This window comes from Ctenopharyngodon idella, chromosome 21 (genome assembly GCF_019924925.1).
Source record: "Ctenopharyngodon idella isolate HZGC_01 chromosome 21, HZGC01, whole genome shotgun sequence".
Lineage (NCBI taxonomy): Eukaryota > Metazoa > Chordata > Actinopteri > Cypriniformes > Xenocyprididae > Ctenopharyngodon > Ctenopharyngodon idella.
The window spans coordinates 19,521,979-19,543,484 of NC_067240.1; the positions used below are offsets into that span (position 1 = coordinate 19,521,979).

At 37.1% G+C, this 21,506-nt stretch overlaps 1 protein-coding gene across 1 annotated transcript; it reads right to left on the reverse strand.

Moving 5' to 3' along the window:
• Positions 1-307: 307 nt before the first annotated feature.
• Positions 308-20,165, reverse strand: cnot6a (CCR4-NOT transcription complex, subunit 6a). The gene is made up of 12 exons (XM_051876665.1): positions 20,016-20,165; positions 18,415-18,536; positions 16,689-16,875; positions 15,959-16,044; positions 14,759-14,860; positions 14,413-14,481; positions 12,264-12,421; positions 11,870-12,024; positions 11,510-11,664; positions 8,210-8,443; positions 7,925-8,127; positions 308-4,343 (listed from the first exon to the last, which is right to left on the reverse strand). Exons 2-12 carry the CDS (start codon positions 18,524-18,526, stop codon positions 4,131-4,133), a joined length of 1,674 nt encoding a protein of 557 aa, XP_051732625.1. The 5' UTR covers positions 18,527-18,536; positions 20,016-20,165; the 3' UTR covers positions 308-4,130.
• Positions 20,166-21,506: the final 1,341 nt, after the last annotated feature.

Sequence of the window (21,506 nt, forward strand, 5' to 3'; positions counted from 1 at the left end):
CAGTTTAATATGTAGAGACAACTATAAGAAAGACATTTGTAAGTTGGTTTCCTTTAAAACCATATACAATGACCGTATGTACTATCAAAACGTTGTTGGTTTGAGCATCCTGACATAGCAACATACTTCAACCAATGACACGAGTTTGGGGGTGTGACTATCTGTTTGATCAACCAATGGAAGATGTTCAGCTAACCTGTTAAAAAAGTGTTTGCAACTTTTGTAGCACCTAATGCTATATTTGTAGCCTACATGACGTGCTCTAACATTTAAATCGAATCTAAGAATAAACACAACACACCAAGCCTGAAACAGATATAGAATTTATTTAACCATGAGTAGGAAAAAAATACATAGGTGTAAAGGAAACAAGCTGACCCTGTTATAAACACATCACTACTCAGAACCAAGAGAACTGGAGAAACAGTGAAATCCAAAACGCCTTGTTTACCATTAGGTTTTTATCCCCAACACTTAATATTGAATTAAAAACAGCTGCCATTATTTGATTTTTTTTTTTTTTATTAAATATCTATATTCTTTTACCATATATATATATATATATATTTATTTATTTATTTATATATATGCAACATTCTTATTTGAAACATTGTGCAAGTGTTATGCTGGTATTCCATAAATGGTAAACAAGAGTTGGTCCAGTGCATTATATAGTGACATTACCTAAATACTTATTGACTCTCAGCTGATTCAACCACAATCCTGACCATTGAACTACTACCCCTACTGACAGAGAAAAGTGACTATGAAACAGGAAAAGGAAATGAAAAGGATTTCTATGGTAAAGCCAGAAACATCTGCTCAAGTGGATCTGAAAAAAAAAAAAAAAAAAAGGGGGGGAAAAAAAAAATAGATGCAAGTAATTATTGCCAAGTTGAGAATGTTGACATGATTAGCATTATGTTGTTTTTGCTTGTCGTGCACAAGACACCACCTGAAACCACTGTCTTTGACCCAAAGGAAACAAAAAAACATCTCTGAACAATATGGTGATTGCAACAATATCTAAACATGCTCAATTTATTAGAAGTGACTGTTTTTCAGAGGTCAATGACACCGAGTTGTGCACAGAACACAAGACTTGTTTATATTATAAAAAAAAAAGAAAAAAAAAAAAGTCTCATCTCATCCTACCCTTAAACTTACTTTCTTATGGAGAGCGATAGCAAGGAAACACCTAAAAAAGGTAGGGGGGAGGGAAAAAAAAAAAAAAAAAAAAAAAAAAAAAGGAGGGAGAAAGAGAGAAGTGTCTGCTATGCTTACCACAACCCAAACACATTTGCACGCTTTAAACTAACTGGCCCTCAAACCAGGTGAAATGCCACATAAAGCTCAGGGTCAAAGTTGAAATTGTTTGGTGACAAAATGACAGCTCTTTATTTCTCTGTGACTTTACGATTTCATTGACGTATTTTTTTCTCAAAAGTTTCTTGAAGTGAAGGTTAGCAACAATATAAATCTATAATTCAGTGTGCCAACATTTTTACAAAAAATTTGGTTTTGAGTATTACAAAACAAAAGCAAAATGAAAATGACAAAACTATTAGATATAATACACACATCAACACAATTCATGTCAAAGAAAGGAAACGTGATACATTATTTATTCACACTTTACAAAAATCTTTTTACTACAACACCATCAGCAATCCAATATAACCAGACAAGTTGCTTTCAATTAAAAAACAACCAGAAAAAAACAAAAAAAAAAACAAAAACTGACAGATAATGCGAGGAATAAAAAGGGACACCAAAAAGGGGAACTATAAGATGGTCCTCCCCAGTTCATCTATTTACTCTTGCTTGATAAAAGTCATTAAAAATTGACCTCTGCCCTCATGGCAAAAGTATGTTTTCATTTTTTTTTTTTTTTTTTTTTTTTAAAAAAGCAATGAGTAGCTGCACCAGTGATCTACAATAAGTGCTTGTCAATCCATTCGATTTTTAAAACATGACAAATTTGATAGGGAGGGGGAAACGAAAAACAAATTGGCTTTGAGAGCAATAAATGCCACCGTAGACGAAGTTAAAATCAGACCACGCTACAGGAACGGTACTCTGGCCTTGTGTTTAGAGCAGAAAACTGACAAAAATCACCATGTATGTTTTCAGAGAACAGGCTTTACAGTAGTAAATTGAGCTTTACACTTGGCCTTGTGGCAGAATGCATTGGATGGCACGACACGAGGAGATAACCGTGGTCTAGCAGGAAGTGAAATACAGAACGAGATCCGAACAAATAGAGAAACGCACAAGCAAAATATACGGTTAAAGTGAATTGCCTGAGTCGAGAGGGAGGAAGTGGCAGTAAATAGAGAATGCAAATGGAAGGAAGAAAAACAAAAAATTGAGGAATGGTGGAACTACGTGAGAATGATAGGATTTCTTCAAAATCACGAGCGCGGATCGGCGCAGCAGAAACACTCACTTTACTTGACATTGTAGACACCCAAAAAAGATTAGAGGAATAAGATGTTCGCTTGCGAATACAAAAAAACCCAACAGAAATGAGGATATTGTATAAGTAGATTGAGGCTGTTCAGGTGTTCACTGATAGCACTGGCAGTGCGCTTAGAGAAACGAATCAGTGAGGCACAATGTCATGTTTTCTTGAATAACAAAGTGGGTAACAGGACCACATCACCAGATATCTGCCTCAGTGGAATTATATATCCAAAATAATAATTATAAAAAAAAAAAAAAAAAAAAAAAAAAAAAAAAACTGGTACACTGGGTAAAAACGGGAACCTGGACAAGTGCAACTTTACACAGCAGATACCTGAAAAAAATTATTTTACACACGCTGGTCTTTTGAATGTTCATTAGGATGAACATCTAAAACTGATAGAAATTTCGCTTTCATTTACAATACAATCATTTTTCATCCAAATCTAAGTGTACGTACAAAAAAAAAAAAAAAAAAAAAAAAAGGAAAAAGAAAAAATAGATGCAGTAGATCAGGACTTTTGTTGCTTGTATACAATCATGTAGAGAAAAAAAAAAAACCCTTAAAAAGAACAAAACAAAACAAAAAATTAGGAGTGAACTGGAGTCTTGGCTGGGCGAAGCGTCTACTGGTGACATTGAGGGTTTAATTTATCCGTCTATGAGTGGGACGGGCTTGTCTTTGCCCATTCTAGCATACTCTCCGCATCTTAACATGATCTCCTGCCAAACTTCCTCAGGTGCAAAGGCTACGGTCACTGGCATTTGCTAAAACACAGCTGGCATTTTCCAGATGATTTCCCTTTATTGAAACTCTTGCTCGGCTGTACGCACCAGATCTGCGGGCACCTCTATGGCACATGAAGCTTGACAACTTCATAAGTAGGCCATTTTGGCTCTTGAAATGTTGCTTTCTTAAAAGCATGAATAATAATAAAAAAAAGGTACATCAATTGCACTGGCATCCAATGGACTTAATTATGAGATGGGCAAAAGCCCAGTAGGTGATGGTGGGCCGCGCAAACCCGTCACTGGTGTACAGCTAGAGCGCGAGGCAGAGCGTCCGTGGAGAGGCCTCAGCACCATCGAGTGCAAATGTGAGTTCGGCCAGCTCTCTTTACACATTAAAAGCCCTTTTTTTAAAGGGTTGCTCCTGGAGATCGGACTCTCTGACCTAAGCTGGTGAAAGGTTTTTCTGTCATCAAATTCAGCTGCTCGCTCTAAACTGGCCTTATAATAGCATGATCCAAATTATGCATTTCATGATATTTCACTTGAGCTGGACTCCCTGCATGTGTTTCAAAGATATTGCCATTTAGTTATTTATATAAAAAAAGCTTTTTTTCCTGTCTTAAGGTAAAACTTACATGATCACTCGGGGCCCTTAGGGTTTTGAAAAAAATACAGAATGTTAACTTGTGCCCAGAAACGGAGGGAGAAAATGAAAAATGAAACAAAATAAGAAAAAGTGGGAGGGAGGTGGTATAGATAAGACTGACAAAAGCGTCTGATTCAGTTAAAATCCGTGGGAATAAAAGTTTGCCATACCCCATCTCCTCATAAGAGATTCAGATTTATACACAACAGCCCTTGCCTCGTTCTCTCTCTCCACCATGAGAGCAAAAGGAGGTAGGGGCCGGAGCTCCCCCTGCTGGCTCGGAGAACTACCTGCGACCAGGCAGATGAATGCCGTTGACAGCAGGCGGGTAGGGCAGGAGCAGCTCCAGTTGTGCAAACAGGGAGAAGTGATCAGAGGGGATGTGGGGATGGGGGCAGCCAGTGATATTGTTCTCGTGGAGCCAGTGGGGGTCCAGGGGACCCAGTACACCCAGCACGTTGAGCAAAGGTTGAGAGTAGAAGATGTAGTCAATGATGCCCTATAAAAAAAAAATAAAAAAAAGAACATTACAATTGTACCATTGATGGGTTTCAGAATTCAAGATTAAATATGGATTAATCCTTATTAAAGCTACAAAAGTTATTCAGTCAAGACCAATGAGTAGGTATGTGGCCGAAGCCGAATACCTTATTCGAAAAGGCATGGATACTGAACAACACATTCTACTGAGCCCCTAAAGGGACATGGTGATAGTATGAGATATGAGAAAATAGATAGTAAATAGATAGTAGAAAATATGAGATGGGAGGAAAATTATATTTTTCATAGCTTTTGCATTCTCTTGCAATTATATAGCATCATCCTGTCAGTCATCTGTCCTTACTCAGGCATGTGATCAGCTAAAGACAAAAGAAAGGAAAACCTGACCACGCCCCCACTCCCCAACCCCGCCCCCCAGGCAATTATTATTTAAAAAAAAAAAAAAAAAAAAAAAAATCATGATAACAGTTCTATTAGTACTTTTATTATAACATTATAATATAATATATTTTACAGAACAGTAAAATTACAGTGTTAACATTTAATGTAATATCTTTGTTTTTAAATGTTAAACCATTAAGCTTTTATTTTGGCAGAAAACCACAGGAAGACCTTATCGCTTCTTTGTTGACAACAACAGATTTATAAACGATTCTCATGATGAATGTGTTCCCAAATGCAAATTATTAGCAACTCAAACACAAAGCACTTGCAGAGTAGCATTTACGGTGAATCGAAACTGAAAGCACAGTGCTGTTACAGTACTCTGAAACATGCAGCGTATCTGACTATATATTTATATAACTGCATCACAACTGTTGCGATTTGATGATCACACTAAGCCATCTCACGATTTCAATCATACAGTAACCCCTGTAGAGTGTAGCGTCCGTTGTCCAACTGAACTAAATGGCTTTTATTCCTATAAAAAGTAAAACGACAGTGGCCGCGGTGCCGTGGTGGGCGAGTAATGTAATCGGTGTATGGCCGAACACAGTAAGACAAACTTTCGCAGCAAAAGCCTAACCATGTCCTTTTAGGGGCTCCGTAGAACACGTTATTCATTTCCATGCCTTTCTGAACAAGGTATTTGGGCTTCGGCACATCCCTAGCAGTGAATGATTTTCTCTTTTTCTTTTGTTTGATTAACAATGACACAGATTGCAGCAGGATTATTAGGCTACTGTCACTTTAAGATCTGACGCAAATGGCACAGATCTGATACATTTCCTCCTAACTCTTTACGGCCATTTAAGACAACTAATTTAAGACTGTGCTTATGAGGATACTTGGCAAAAATGGGTATTCTGACAATTTTGTGCAAGAGACGCATTTTGACGCAAAAGAGAGCTTAAATTGGTACTGGTGTGCTGTCTGAAGCGTCTTTGTGCGTGCGTTTCAGGTATGTGAACACAGAGAGCCACTTATCGTGCTTGAATGGTTTACAAAGTTCCTACACATTTTCCATTTCAAAATTCCATACTTTTCCAGACTCAATTCTCCAAAACCTCTGTAGAGTTTGACAATTTAACAAATGGTTCATACAGCACTGTTTTCAGCATTATATTTGATATATAATAGTGATCTTTAAATATTTTTATTTGTTTTTTTTCATGGGTTTTCTCAAAGTAATAATATGCACTTAAATGAGAAGTAACCTTAAATGCTTTAAAACCTGCACATATTCACCTCTGACACAGCGGTTTGATGTTGCAATTGAGGTTTGATGCTGCATGATCACCAAACAGCAAAGTACAGTCTGATTTAGAGGATAACTTTCTCCTTTATCTGTTGCTTGTTTGAGTGGCACACGCATATTCATTCAAAAGACTTGCTTACGGAAAAAACAAACAGTTTCGCTCTTTACTTTTTTTCCATACTTATCTGTGTAGGAAGCCTGATGGTTTAAAAGCACTTGAATAAATGAGATCATATACTGTAACACTAGCCAAAGGATGTCAGGGACAAAACGATTGCAGCATTAATTGTGTTAAATATTTAACATGTTAAACAGAAAAAATTTATTTTGACAGCCCTTGCATAATTTACGCATGCATACATACGTGTGATTTTGCAGATGTATAATCAAGGAATACAGTGAATGATTTGCATAATTTTTGTTCATTTAAAGGGTTAGTTTACCCAAAAATGAAAATTCTGTCATTAATTACTCACCCTCATGTCGTTCCACACCTGTAAGACCTTCATTCATCTTCGGAACACAAATTAAGATATTTTTGATAAAACCCGATGGCTCAGTGATGCCTCCATTGACAGCAAGGATGTGACGGTGAGAAAATTTTTCCACCAGTTAATCGACATGTGACAACACCGGGGGGCAGGGCCTCTACCTCTTTTTTTTCTTTTTTTTTTTTTTAAAACAGCTTATGGGGCCATTCACAAATCGCGTCTAAAATCTTTGCTATGCAACCATGAACTGCGCTTTCCGTGACAAGGAATGTTTTTGACATGAAAAATAAAAACCCGCTCTGTACAGCAATGATCAGCTGTTCGGCTGAGCTTTCGATGTTGTGTTATGGAAAGGACGGCTTTCACTTTCAAATTAACGGCAACTGCTTGAATGGTGGGTTACTCTTACTGAAAAACACTCAACAAAAAAACGGACATTTTTGCGTAATGTGTGTGTGTTATGGTTCATTAAGAGCAGAAGAGAACTCGATAATGGTGCGTGTTGTGTGTGTCACATAGGCAGGACATTCACAGACAGCGCGTTCTCTTTTGCCTTGTCGCGCTTGAATGGTTTAAAAGCATTAGCATGAATAAGAGCTTGATCATATAACGCAGAAAACGGATACTACGTTAATTGCATTAAATGCAAATATTTTAATGCGTTAAAGTGGGGAAAAAATAAATAAAAATGTAACCTCGGTGCCGCAGTGGGCAAGTGATGAAACCGGTGTTGCGACTGAACATTCGGAACGTGTATCAAACTGCCAAAGTCACGTGAACCATTGAAATTTTGAAACCCTTACGATGTAATGAAGCCTCGTTTACGGAAATCAGTTTGATACACGCTCCAAACCACTGATTCGAAACAAAAGATTCGTAAAGCTTCGAAGCTTCATGAAGCAATGTTTTGAAATCACCCATCACTAGATATTGTTGAATAAAGTTGTCATTTTGTTTTTTTGGAGCACAAAAAGTATTCTCGTCACTTCATAACATTAAGGTTGAACCACTGTAGTCACATGAACTGTTTTAAATATGTCTTTAGTAGCTTTCTGGGCATTTGAAAGTGTAAATTAACTTGCTGTCAATGGAGGCCTCACTGAGCCATCGGATTTTATCAAAATCTTAATTTGTGTTCCAGAGATGAACGAAGGTCTTACGGGTGACATGAGGGTGAGTAATTAATGACAAATTTCATTTTTGGGTGAACCATCCTTTTAATTTATTGTAGATATCACAATATTATTGTGAACTCTTTTGGCCACAATAATTGTGCAGGGAAATCCTGATATAGTGAAAGGCCTACTTTAGCCTATTGATGTTTTAGAAAACAAAAGAAAAACAGCTAAAACAGAAGAGATACATAAGCATTTTATGAAAATTTCGAACCTTAAAGTCAAAGGTGTAGTTGGTGAAAGGCATCAGGCCGCTCTCGTAGGCACTCTTTAGCTTAAAGCCGTGCGTGATCCTGGTGCTGGAGGTGCCGTTCTTGCCATTGCAGTTGAAGTTGGTCAAGCTGTCAATGTATCGAAGCTCTTTGAAGTCCTTGTGGGTGCTGTCCACACCACCTGTGCTCAGGTACTCCACCACACCTGTGAGTGCATGAAAATCTCCATCAGGAATCAAGCAAGAAGGTAAATCAATCTCTAAACACTCTGGTACTGGCACACATACCCGAGTCAGGCAGAGAGTTGAGGTCAGCACACAGGACGAGAGGGATGGCATTGGTTTCCCCAGAAACTGAGGAGAGCTTCAGACTGCGAGTGGCCTTATCCACAATGTTCTTCACTTCAGACAGGAACATCATGGTCTGGACAAGCTTCACATCCGAGTACTCGGGGTCCCAGTGCATATGAGCATTGGCCACCAGAAGGAGCTGTTTCTCCATGCCATGCAGAGGCTTTCCAGCTATAGAACAAAAACAGAGCCATTGCTTTAGATATTGCTCAGGGACCTAAAAGTCTCTGCACAAGTGTTGTGTTAGCATCATTGAGATACTATTAAAGTTCTTAATATTTTGAATTAGTTTGTAATTTCAAATTTTCTTTTTTCATTTTAAATGTTCGTTTTTATTTTGTTGTTTTTCTTTAAAAAAAAAAAAAAAAATCTGTCTATAAAGTTATGCATTTTTATATCAGTCTTAATATTAGTATATCAAGTAAACTAAAACGATGGCTTGGCAAACTAGGTAAAATAAGATGTTTATTTTATTTCAATCAATTTATTTTAAGTAACAAATGTTTTATGGTTTTATCCAACAATGCCCACAAACAATATTAAAGTTCTATACCATTAGATTTAAATGAAATAAAAAAAAATAAAATCTACAAGTAATTCAATTTGAGATTTGCTAAAGAGTACATTTAAGTTATTAAATTAGTATTTTTAAAGATGAACTAAATGAGCATTAGATGACAGCAAAGATAAATGTAAAAACATAAAAATGTAAGAAACGAGAATGTACAATTAATTAGAGCTGCACGATTCTGGATAACTTGAGAATCACAATTTTGTTTTTTTGTTTCAAATAGAGATCACAACTCCCACATTTCTGAACAGATAGCTAAACAAAATAAGTAATTTACTAGAGGTTCTGACAAAATGTTTAATTTGAATGAATTATTTAAAATAAAAATTAGGTTGAATGAATTATTCAATAACTCACTCATTGTTTCATTACTGGATGAACGATCTTGAATGAACGATTCAATGACAAACATTTTTTTAACCGTAACTTGTCGCCACCTAGAGGCATAAAGACGTAATCAACACTATCATTATTTGAAGCGCCAAATTACTTTCAAAAGGTGATTTACTCTGTTTTGATCTCTACCGTAAACATCAGCGTTTATATTCAAACTATACACTTTCATACCGGCACTTCTGTGATCACTGGAATATTTGTAACAGAAATAACGATACTGTGTGGTTGTTGTTTGTGAAGCGGTTTCATACCTATATAATGACAACTGCTCTTTCTTGTTCAGTGGCAGCACCAACACAGTAAGGCTGCTCCGATCAGGATTTTTCGGGCCGATCACAGGAAGCAGTATCGGCTGATACCGATCATCAATACAGATCTATTTGAAGCCTTTTTTTTTTTTTTTTTTTTTATCATGTAGCATTATTTACAGGGAAGCTCTAATCAGGATTTTACAGACATTCATTCAGGGCTTGAATTTCATTTTGGAAAATGGGGGGACTTCTCCCCTTACATGACTATTGGGGGGATTTTTTTTTTTTTTTTTTTGAGAGGGAAGTTGGGGGAAGGGGGCTTTTTTTTTTTTTTTTATTAAAATTCTCACCTAAATTTTTTATCAAACACATTTGTGCATTATAGCATATTAACATTTATAAAAAAGACAAGTAAACAGTCAGTAATAAAAGAAGAACAAATAAACAAATTACAAGCAGTAGCACAAATAAATGCAATAATGATACAAACGAAATAAACAGTGATTTAAGTTTAAGGAATAATTAAATAAGGAATCAAAATGTAAAACACTAGATAGTCTTCCCTGAATAAATTAAATACAGATCAATTCTTACATTTAAAATTACAAAAAGTTATTCAGTCAAAAGCAGTGAGAGATTTTCTGTAACTTTTGTTGTTTGATTAACATTAATGACAGACACCAACAGGTATTTATAGGCTGCTGCCACTTTAAGATCTGATGCATGGATCCAATATACACATGCTTTTTTTTACGTTCACTTAAGGCATAACCAACTATGTTTACATGAAGACTCGTGTGCGTATATTTGAACATTCAAGTACAATTAGCCACGAAAAGAACTGAGAGCCGTTTAAGAGACGGATTTATGTGTGTGCTTTTTAATTGTGCATGAGTGCACTGTCTCTCAGAGAGAGCGTGTGTGTGGTTTAAAAACGCTTGAATGTTTAAACTGGCAAGACTTAAGATGTGCAAATGATAAACTTTAGTGATGCAACACTGCATAGCAAGTGACAATTCCATCAACTGTGCAGCATGCAGCTTTCTTATAGTGTAGACGCGATGGTAATGTAAAGCCATTTCTGCATTTTGAGAGAGAGTGCGCTGATTCACTCACACTGTTTGTGAAATCACTTCTTAAACTTTTTAAATGACTGATTTGTCAAAAGTTATTTAATAAAGATGTATGAAATGTACATCACCTTCAGCATTATAATTTTTTTTACCCGTGCCGGACAAAAATTGAGACGGCGATGCTGCAAGTATGTCACACCATACCACTCACGGTAGGCTCACGTCTTTTTGCGTGAGATTGGTTTCCGAGATTGGCAATTTGAGAGATCACTGATCGAGTCTTTAGAAGCGATTATCAGCCAATAGCAACCAGTAGCAGATCAATTAGAGCACCCCTAGAACACAGATTTGATTGTTTCGCTGTGATTTTGTGAAAGGTTTTATAGACATAGCTGAACCGTTGTCATTAAGGAATAAGATTGCGTGGGCATTTGAATCGAGATTGCGATCTTAACAATTAATCATGCAGCTCTACAATTAATTGTAAAAATAGATTGTTTCAGTCCTTGATTATGATTGGCTGAGCCATAAAGCTGTTGTAAAATACTCTATAAACCCACACCTGTGACCTCATTACATTATTCCTCGTGGCAACCATTCTGCTAAATTTTGCTGAAAACGGCATTGCTTGGAAGTATTATTATTTGTTATCAAAAAAAAAAAAGTTGTTGCTGTGCTAAAATTATTATTAGACTTGACATGTTTCAAACCACATGTATGATTGTGGTTCAGACTATAAAGTACATGGATCACGGAAACCGAAATATCACACTGCAATGATTTGTATTTTAACACAAAGTGGCAATTACGTACTGGTGTGAAAAGTTTAAGTTAAAAACTATTTTCATATATTCTGCGAGCATTTTATATTTTTGTGTCAGAAAATCATACAAATTTAGAGTGCAACTATAATGTACAGAAAAGAACAGGGAAAAAGGAAACAGACCAGATTGCTCCATCATCTCTTTCCGCAGCTCTAGTAATACAGCCACTCCGATGTTGTCCTTGGTCATCACCCTGTTCAACATGGCCTCTGAGCCCTCTGAGTTTGCCATAGCCAGCTGGTTGAACTCCACTGTATGTTTCTGTACCAGACTGAACCTGCTCAACACAGGAACAGCAAGGTCAGGATGACACATGTATACCCAATATGCTAGAATAACAACTGTTGTTCTAAGTCACCTTGCAAGTTTTCTACACCATAAAGCAGTGGTTCTCAATTCTAGGGTACCTACAGAACTCCAGGACCAGGACTGAGAACCAATAAACTAAAGTCCTGCAGTCTGTATACGTATATCGGACTCACTTCTCTGTTTTGTAGAAAACGGCACAGCCGTCCACATGTTTGCGGTCAGATTCAGACATAGTCCTAGCTCGGGACTTAGGGCTGAAGAATCCTTCGTAACCATGTTCCTTCAGCTCTACCAAGAAGTAGTTATAGTACTGCTCTGTCTCCACTTCCTAATAAGCACAAATGAAAAATATTTAAGAAAGTATGTGATTTCAGACACAGCCAATGTTTTTCACACAATTTTAACTGCATCCACATTCATCAAACACAAACTTATGCCAGATAACTTGTGACTGGGATTGGGAGCAATTAAACGATTTGTGTCAATGGAACAAACTGCTTTTGAAGCAAAGATTGCTACAAAATTAGCCAAACTAAAAAAAAAAAAAAAAAGCCTTGGCTCACAAACCTGTAGGCTGATGATGTCCGCACTGCAGTTGAGGATCTCCTGCATGATGGACTTCTTCCTGTAGTCCCAGTTGAGGGCCCAGGAGGGACAGTAGCCGTAGAGCTGACGTGTGGCGTACTTATCACACAACACATTGTAGCACATCACAGAGAAAAGTGCTAAAGTGCGAAGGGAGAGGAAATAAGAATTCAGTGAGGTTGTCAAAATTGTCAAAGTGCCTGTATTGGCGAGTATCCTTGTAAACGTAGTCGGTTATGTCTTAAGAGTAGAGAACAGGAGAGAATTAAATTGCATGCGTTTTAGTATATTGGATTTGTGCATTAGGTCTTAAAGTGACCTTATGACACGTGGAAGGATAATCACTGAAGCAAATGGTTTGTCAGATCTGCGTGCTAGCGCACATTAAAATCTCACACTTTAATAGTATTTATAGTACCTAACTTAAAACAGGCTGTGTGACTATGAGGAATGATTACCTCGAAATGTATGTCCACATACAAGTTTGAGGGACTTTATTTAAATTAAATATATACACCTCTTCAGCTATTTTTACATGCCACTGAATATCCCTTTTAATGCCACAGCTTGCTGACCCCTGATTTATACAGTGAAGACTACGCAGTGTTATTTTACCTTTGATTACTTTAGTTTCTGTACCAGAAAACTACTGTTAGAACTTCATGAAAACCCTCAAAAGTGCTGTTTATTTCATTTGCATTTTTCCCGTTGTATTTTGTTTGTGCTATTGCTTGTAATTTGATTATTTGCTCTTATTTTACACTGACTGTTTACTTGTCAGTAACAATATTTGAAATTTATATAACTTAGTCTAGTAGCTTTTGGTGTCATAACCATATTTATTAAGGTTACATGGGTCAAAACTAGGCCCATTTTATTTTATTTATTTATTTATTTATTTATTACTTTTTTGTGATGAGGCAAGTAAAAATTTGAACCACTGGCCCAACCGGGCCCGTAGAAAAAATCCTTAGCGCTGAGCCCTGATATTCGAAGTGACTTTCTTCACTTTCACATAGCATTAAGGCATTGTTGAATTTTACCAAATTTGGCAAATTCTGAATTCATAAAAAGCAGGTCTGTACAATTAAATTCAAATCACAATATGGACTAGTGTCCTTGATAATTGAACCACAAAGAGACGGCTATTTAAATATCAAGTCTGCATGTGTCAGAGTGAATCAGTGGCAGAGTTTGGTCTACTGCACATACTCAAGCATGTGTGACGCTGATGTTTTCTGCATTTGCCCTATCACTATAGGAGGGCACTTCAGAGTTTACTTTACGAGCATTTCCATTTCACCATTTCATTTTGGTCCCCCAAATGGGGTGAAAAAGGCCTTTACTTCAATCCACCAAATTAAAAGTTCGGTTAAACTTGAAATTGACCTGTAGTAAAATTCTCAATGTAATAACGATACAATTTAATAAAACAAAGAAACTCAATAAATGTTCTTTATTTTCATTAATACAGTAAACCTCTGCTGCGAAACACTTTATATGACAAAAGTAACTGTAAGACTTTAAATAGTTACATTTTATGAACTCATTTGATTACATTTTGATAAATTTGTATTAACAGAATTGAAAAACAAAATTTCAGAGGGCCTCATTTTAATAAATGAAATTATTACTTTTATTGATTAAATCGTTTATGCTAGGTATGCTTTTGATTATTTAAAAAAAAAAAAAATAAAAAAAAAGTAAATAAACCATTAAAACGGAAAGCACTGAATTTTGGGGGGGAAAATAAAACTGATTTCTTAGGACCCTAAATTTGAAGCAAACCAAACACAGATGGCTAAAACAGCATATCGAGAGCCTTATGTGCGCTTGAAAAGTATATTACAGAAACAGTGCCTGCAGATTATGTCTAATCAAATCTCAATATTTAATGACTTAATCGCAAAACACCTTATCACAAATTCAGAATTATTTTATTAATAGTGCAGCGCTAGGTCTCATGAAGTAAACCGGTCTTTAAGCTGTGCTCAGAGAATATTTCTTGTCTTTTTATTATTAGAAAATAATTTGTCTAAATTGATACACCTGGGTAAAAGTGAAGTGAAACAACAAATGGTGCACTTAAGGTCTCTGCAGCACAATCTGAACTGAAGTGAAAGTGTCTCACCAGCTGGCCGTGTTCTGTCTGGCTCCTGCAGTGGTATCCATGAGCGAGGTGGTGGCTGTTCTATAGATACTATGGCCAAAGAGAAAAAAGTCAGTGAGTGAACCTCTCAATAAAAACCGAGCAATGACTCAATAGAAATGGTCCGACCACTGCAATGCCATGCAAGAACATAGTAATTATCCCCTCAGTAATTCAGAGCAAATCAAAAGAAAGTGTTCAATAAGACAACAATGCCATGACTCATTTCATTGCATGAAATTAATCTGCTCTAAAAGAGCATGTACAAGAATAGAAGCTTTTCAATGCTGGCTGCACAAGCAGGGCAGTGGTGCAAGAGTTGACTCACCACGTTTGGTGCCTGCGAGATTGTCCAGCAGGTAGTTAAGGAGCCGACGTGTTCCATCAGGCTCTTGGTAGAGGTTCAAGATTTCTTGTGCAAGAGGGTTTCCTACAGAACACAAGAAAACATGAAGCATGACAGGAACATGTATAATTACAGAACAAGTACATGGGTCAAAGCAGAATTGCATTACCATCTGAATTTCTCTCAAATGCCACCATCACATAATTGTGAATCTAAGAGCCCGTACATATGGAGACGCGTTCAGCTGTATATGTAAAAAGTTTTGGGAGCCTGAAACCGCTATTTTTTGAAACCGGGTCCCAGAGTGGATAAATCTGAAAACGACACCCTTGCGTTTTCGTGTGTAGAGCATATATTTTGTGAAATGATGTCATCATCCCACGTCTCGACCCTAGTCAGACACAGCTATGTAACAGCAACAGTTGTATACAGCGCGCAAGGTTTATGCACATGCTCCAAGTCTTCTTCTGTTTTTAGTCTATCTCTGTGGCAGAATTACAGCGCCACATACTGGTCTGGCATGTATACTACATCGTTTTGAGTCGGTTTCAGTGGCTTCGTGTGTACGCAGATATTTCTTGAGACAACGCAGTGTTTACAGAATTTTTCTTTAGAACGAGGAAAAAAAATAAATAAATGGCATAACAGGGAAACTGACTATTTAAAATGGTGTTAACATTTTGTCAGACCAAAAAAAAAAAAAACACTATATAAATGTTGCATTTTTTAAGAAATGAAATAATTGTATAAATTACATCACTTTATAGAATAGTGTTTGTTTTAAAAAGCCTGCTTTACAGATCCTATCTAACAGTAACAGTTTGTCACCACAATAGTAGAATGACCCAGATAACAGTGTAAAATAACAGACTGGTGTTAAAAGCACTTAAAGAATAGTTACTGTAGAACAACAAAACATTAACAATTAACTAGGCCCACATGAAATCGCATTCTCTGGCCCTTGAGTGTTTATTACGCATTTTGTCTAATTTGCTTATGCATTTCAGCTACCAATAAGCTCAGTACACTCGTTAGTTTATTAAAAAAAAAAAAAAAAAAAACTACATTTCACTATGTCTACATCCATTCTGTAGATTTCCCTAAAACTAGCACAGAAAATGCAAAAACAACCATTTGGTCCTGCACAACTTAAGTTTTATGGGTTATAAAAGGAAGTAGTACCTTTCAAACCCAGCGTTTGTAACTGAAAGAGTTTTCCAAGCTCAAAAGGCAGAACTCGTAACTGGTTGTTATTTAAAAGCAGTTCCCTGTGAAACAAAAAAAAAAAAGAGACAAATTTGCATGCCATAAAACAGTGATAATCATACAGTAATAAGCATCTGAAGCATACAGCTTTTTTTTAAGGGATTAAATGTTGCATGAAAAGCCAAATGCTACATAAAATCCAACGTCAACAGGCCTTTTTGGCATATAAACCCCCATACTGCACAAAACCTATTGCAGCCCGGTGCATTTCAGCTGTTGGATGAAATCCCAACCACTTTATAGGTACCTAATACAGTAGCATTTCAGTTCCTCAGAACATGATTTATAACCATCCACAGTAGCAGTAATCACACTAGCAGAGAGGTGGTAACATATTTCAACCTGTGACAAATGAAATTGATTTAGAGCAAACCACTGTGTCACCCACATATGAGAACAGTGGTGTTATCAGAGCTCAGGTCCTGGATGCAAACTAACATCACCTCTGAAGATAAAGGACCTATTTATCAATTCCCATAGGCTAAATGATTCACACAACAGCAAGTATCAGGTAAAAAAGTTTCTGCACACTCCCACAATAGCCTTATCCATCTGCCTAACATCAAACCACAATCTTTATAGTGGTTCCATTGTAATAAGCCATGCAATCTACAGTGTGCAAATAAACAGCCAATTAGCCACCCACCTGAGAGATACCATGTTGCCTAGCTCAGCAGGCAGGCTCCTGATCTTATTGGACGAGAGGTCCAGGTACACCAAGTTGTGTAGTTTGGCAATGTCGGGCGGGATTCGCGAAAGTGAGTTATCACTGATATGAAGAGCAGTGAGGTGGGTAAGGGACCATAATGATGAACTCAAACTCCTCACTTTTCCTGCAAAGATAACAGAACATAAACATTAAATTGTGTGCTTAAGCAATACAAAAACCTAAAAACTTATTAAAAACTTTTAAGAGCAACACTCACTCATCTGAACATAGTAATTATATTTATACCCAATTACTGTAATACAGTTAGTGCTCTCACAAAAACATAATTGCTTGTTACTCATCTCCAAACGCATTTAAAAGCATAATATAAAGGAAAGTGGATTAGGTGGTTCGGGCACTTTTCACAGCAGCTCAGTCTCTGTCCTGTATTTTAGATGCGTTTTGTCCATAGAAATTTGTTATCCACTACTGTAAAGTGATGGGACTGGTATATGTTTTCGTGCACAATTTAATTTTCACTTGTCTGTGAAATCCCCGATTTAAATCTAGTCCTGAACACTAAACAACGCGAAAAAGCGAGGTGAATTGTGGAAGAACAGACCTTTCACTTTATTATAAAAATCCTCGCCTTTTCGCGCAGCAAATGTTTGCACCCAGGGTGAAAGGCTCCATAGAGAACAATTGTTTTGATTTAAGAGCGTCATCACGCCGAATGTTTGCGGCAAATTTTCGCATTCATTATGAAAGGGCCTTAAAATGCATGTTTGAGCTGTTTTAAACTGAAAGCAACTTGCACTGACATTTTAAAATATGTCAGTGCCATTGTTTTGTCTCAAGATGCACACCAGCAATGTTTTTTTTAAGGCATGTTTATAAAAGCTATTTAAATGTCCTATAACGGCACAGAGAAATTATATCGTTGGAATCACTTTCAGAACGATTTTTTTTTTCAGCTAATGAATAATAAAATAATAAGATATCCATTCTGCTTTAAAGAGCTCAAGCATTTAAAGCAGCAGACAACAAAAGCATCCAGTGCATGCTTAAAATAAACAGAACTATCATCCGCTGGTGCGAACGCAAATAGTTATCGTTCCTTGATGTAAACGAGCCGTAAAAAAGTGTAAATAGCTTTTTAGCTATTGCTTAAAGTCCTCATGAAACAGATGTCGTGATGGCCTTTTCTACCCTATTGTGATGTATTTGAGAGAGGGAAAAAAAAAAAAAAAAAAAAAAAAAAAAAAAAAAAAAAGTAGGACAGGACTTTGTGGGGATTTTGTCATTGTTGTTTGCCATTTCTGTGATCTCATGTGAGTGACAGGTTGTCCCACCCTCACGCAAGAGGGAAGTAATTTTGATTAAAGATTATGAGTGCACTCGAATTAAAAACAATAAATGATTGGCACAGATAAATCATTTGTAATAAATACTGCAATATTCTATAAATAATAAGAACAGTCCATTTTGATTTCATGCTGACTTTTACATTATTTCCAACCTGTGTCACCTCAGAGCAAATTACTACATTTTGATGAATTAGTACAAACATTTTCCTTCGGAATAACGAGCACAAAGACCAGGAATGCATAAAGTAATGATGAACCAGAAGTAGCATTTAGTAAATTCATACTGACTAAGCAAACTGGGTCCATTTTGATTTTGTCTTTGACATATTGGCCCCCACTGAGAACCCCAACATTACCAACAATCTCCAGCTCTGCCCAATATGACTTCTTCCCATTGGCCGCCTCCTCACTGGACATAATTGTGTACATCCGCCTTGGGTCAGGCGGATCATATTTTTCCTTGGGCATCCCTGTAATACTGAAACACAAACAACGATCACTTTCACTACTGAGCAGTATTACAGGAAATGTATAACAAATGCACTTGAAGGTGCTTGTATCCTGACAGGAAACAGAGTGGGTGCAACTGTGCAAAGAACAGGTGAGATGCCAAGTGAAAATGACACTGAAAACCCTTCTCAGAGTGAGGAGTGAGAACTCAAACAAAAGCAATTCCAAAATCAATAGCTGAGGGGGTTTTTCCATTACGCGTATGACAAATAGAGATACTCGCGCGCCGTACGAAGTCACCACGTTTCTCAAATGTACATAAAGCAGCCTTCAAAAGGTGGAGATTAAGATGAACCATATGTATGATTTTAAGACTGTCTATGACACAAATTAGTTCCCAAATAAAAACTTTGTACAAAGTTTTATGAAATTAACAACTACCGCTGGTAAATCCGCGTTCTTGCGCGAGCAGCTGGCACTGTAAGCAAATGTCTACTGTATCGAAGCAAATTTGGTTTAGAACCACGTCAAGAGTACAATTTTAGTCAGACATGACACAGAAAGAAAAAAAGTCGGCTCATATTACAAATCTCATGAAACAAAGGTGCAACTGAAGTCCTTGCAACCCTCAACAACTTCACTCCATTTAAACACAGTACCAGTATTTTTCCATTATATAACTGCAGCGTTAATCGCCAACTAATCACTTAACCAACAGGCCAGATGCGCGTCATTTTAGGTCTTTCATCATCGCTGTGCAACGCAACCCAAACAAAAACACCACCACCTCGTGCTTACTTCCCAGAGCCACGTTACAGAGCTAGGACTGCTAGCTGAGCGAGCCTGAATTATGGGGATAACTGCAACCCGCAGGGCGCCTTAATGAGTCGATTAAAAGCAAGCAATTAGAAAATGAATTGGCTTTAGTTGATAATATGTGCTTGAGACAGATTTGCTGTCTAACTGCTTAAGTGAATTAGTTTGATCGGACCCCCTACAATGTGAGCGTTACCCGTTTACAGTAGGGAACCTCTCTAGACAAACATCAACTTAACTTTGCAAATGCATTTGTGCGATATGAATCGCCTGGAACCCACAGAAGTAAACTATGAAGAGGTTTTATGGTGTTAATTAATGTATAGGAGAATACTGTGTTAGCTTATGTAGCTTCCCTACGGACACAGCAGGTTGCTTACATAACCAACAACATAGATCTCAACATTTAGAATCGCTTCTTTGATAATTTCATCAATCAGTTATAGTTTTTAAAGCGCCCGCGCACGCAAAGTGGAGAAAATACAAATTAGAGGATCACAATCTTAACGATTCATCATTTCCTCTCTCTTCAGATTGAGCAAATTAGCTCATACGCTAACTGGCTAACAAGCGATTATACGTTTACAAAACTAGACCAACACTAATCGCAGAGCAATAGAAAAGAAACATATTCCCTTGCTTATATATCACTAGATACAACTGGAACGGCTCAAACTGGTATTCGTTTTACCTGTAAGCTCATACCAGTTCACAAAGACGAGTGCGCGTTTCCTTTGTTTCTGATCCGCTGCTCTTTCTCACTGAAGGCAAACAAGCATCATGGCGGCCGTGAGAGTTTCAGGGCGCGATAAGAAGCGCCCCCCTCATTGGCTACCCCTGAAACGAGCGATCTGATTGGTCCGCTTGTCCGCTCGACGCCTCCACACTGTTTACGCCAGCGAGGCAAGGCCAAACATGGGAGTCACAAAAATAGGTCAATTTTGCGGATGTTGACAAGTAGAGTACAACAAAGATGCAGTTTGTTATAAACGCGCTATAGATCATTATGTAATGACAATAGTAATGATAATTGAAGAAATAACATTTAAGAAACACATTACGATATCTAAGAGATTGGCTTGCACTAATTTTAATTTCATCGACGTTTCTGTGAACTTGAATATCAGACCACAGGTGCAAAATATGCGAATCATTTAATCTCCAAATTTGATGTGAGGTGCATCACTTCCCAGTAGATTATGACAACCACATAGAATAATATGTGAAGAAACAGTTTTCAAAAAATATAATCTGCTATAATTAAAAATCCGTTTATGGCTGCAGTACATTTGATAAACACTGGATGGCATCATTGAGCTTTACACACATAGGCTATCAGGGCTGAATAGGTCTAGTTTACTGTATACACTATAATACCTATTTTTTTTTTTATAGTAGCTGAAACAGAAGGCATTATAAGAATAGAATGCTGCATTGTTGTTACATGGATTCATGTTGTGTTAAAAACCTTAATTCAATGAGTGGCACCCCATCTTCTAAATAGAAAAAAAGATTTATTGAGCATTTTTAATCCAATTTTGTGTACAAATCTTAACATTTTGCATTAGCTATGTTTCCATCCAAAGTTGCAAATTTTATGTGCAAATTTGGAATATCGCATTTGCAAATAAGGCAATGTTTCCATCCAATGTGTTCAAGAAAACAAAATCGTCACTTCTGGGGAAACTGGTGCAAAATATCTGTAATAAAAAATTGAAGTTGTTGCAATCGGGGAAGCCGCTGTGTCTTTTTCTTTTGGGGCAGTTTTGGCCTAATGGTTAGAGAGTCGGACTTGTAACCCAAAGGTCATGGGTTTAAGTCTCAATACCGGCAGGTATGAACAACGCTCTCTTCTACTCTCATTACCTACAACTGAGGTGCCCTTGAGCAAGGCACCTAACCCCTAATTGCTCCCTGGGACACCATACTTGGCTACATGTCACTTTCACTGTCACTCTTTTTTCCTACATAAATGACTTGCATCTAAGAGCGAGCAGACAAAACACTTCTGCCAGGTCATTGTACCAAATAATTCTGATGACAGACTTTGGCTCAGGCATTTCAGAATGATAAAAACCAACATTTGAGATGCTGTGCGATGAAGTCCATTTATCCAATCACATCCACTGTTGAGGCGAAGTCACAGTTTTTGTTGCACATCGAGGGATTTAGTAGTTTATGT

Bases quoted from the DNA above. Each gene is read 5' to 3' on its own strand.
- cnot6a (XM_051876665.1), bottom strand. From the start codon at position 18,526: ATGCCCAAGGAAAAATATGATCCGCCTGACCCAAGGCGGATGTACACA. The intron at 14,861-15,958 runs GTACTACTTCCT...TGTGTTCTGTAG, and splicing joins ACAAACGCTGGGTTTGAAAG to GAAACCCTCTTGCACAAGAA. The intron at 14,482-14,758 runs GTGAGTCAACTC...CTTTGGCCATAG, and splicing joins TCTCGCAGGCACCAAACGTG to TATCTATAGAACAGCCACCA.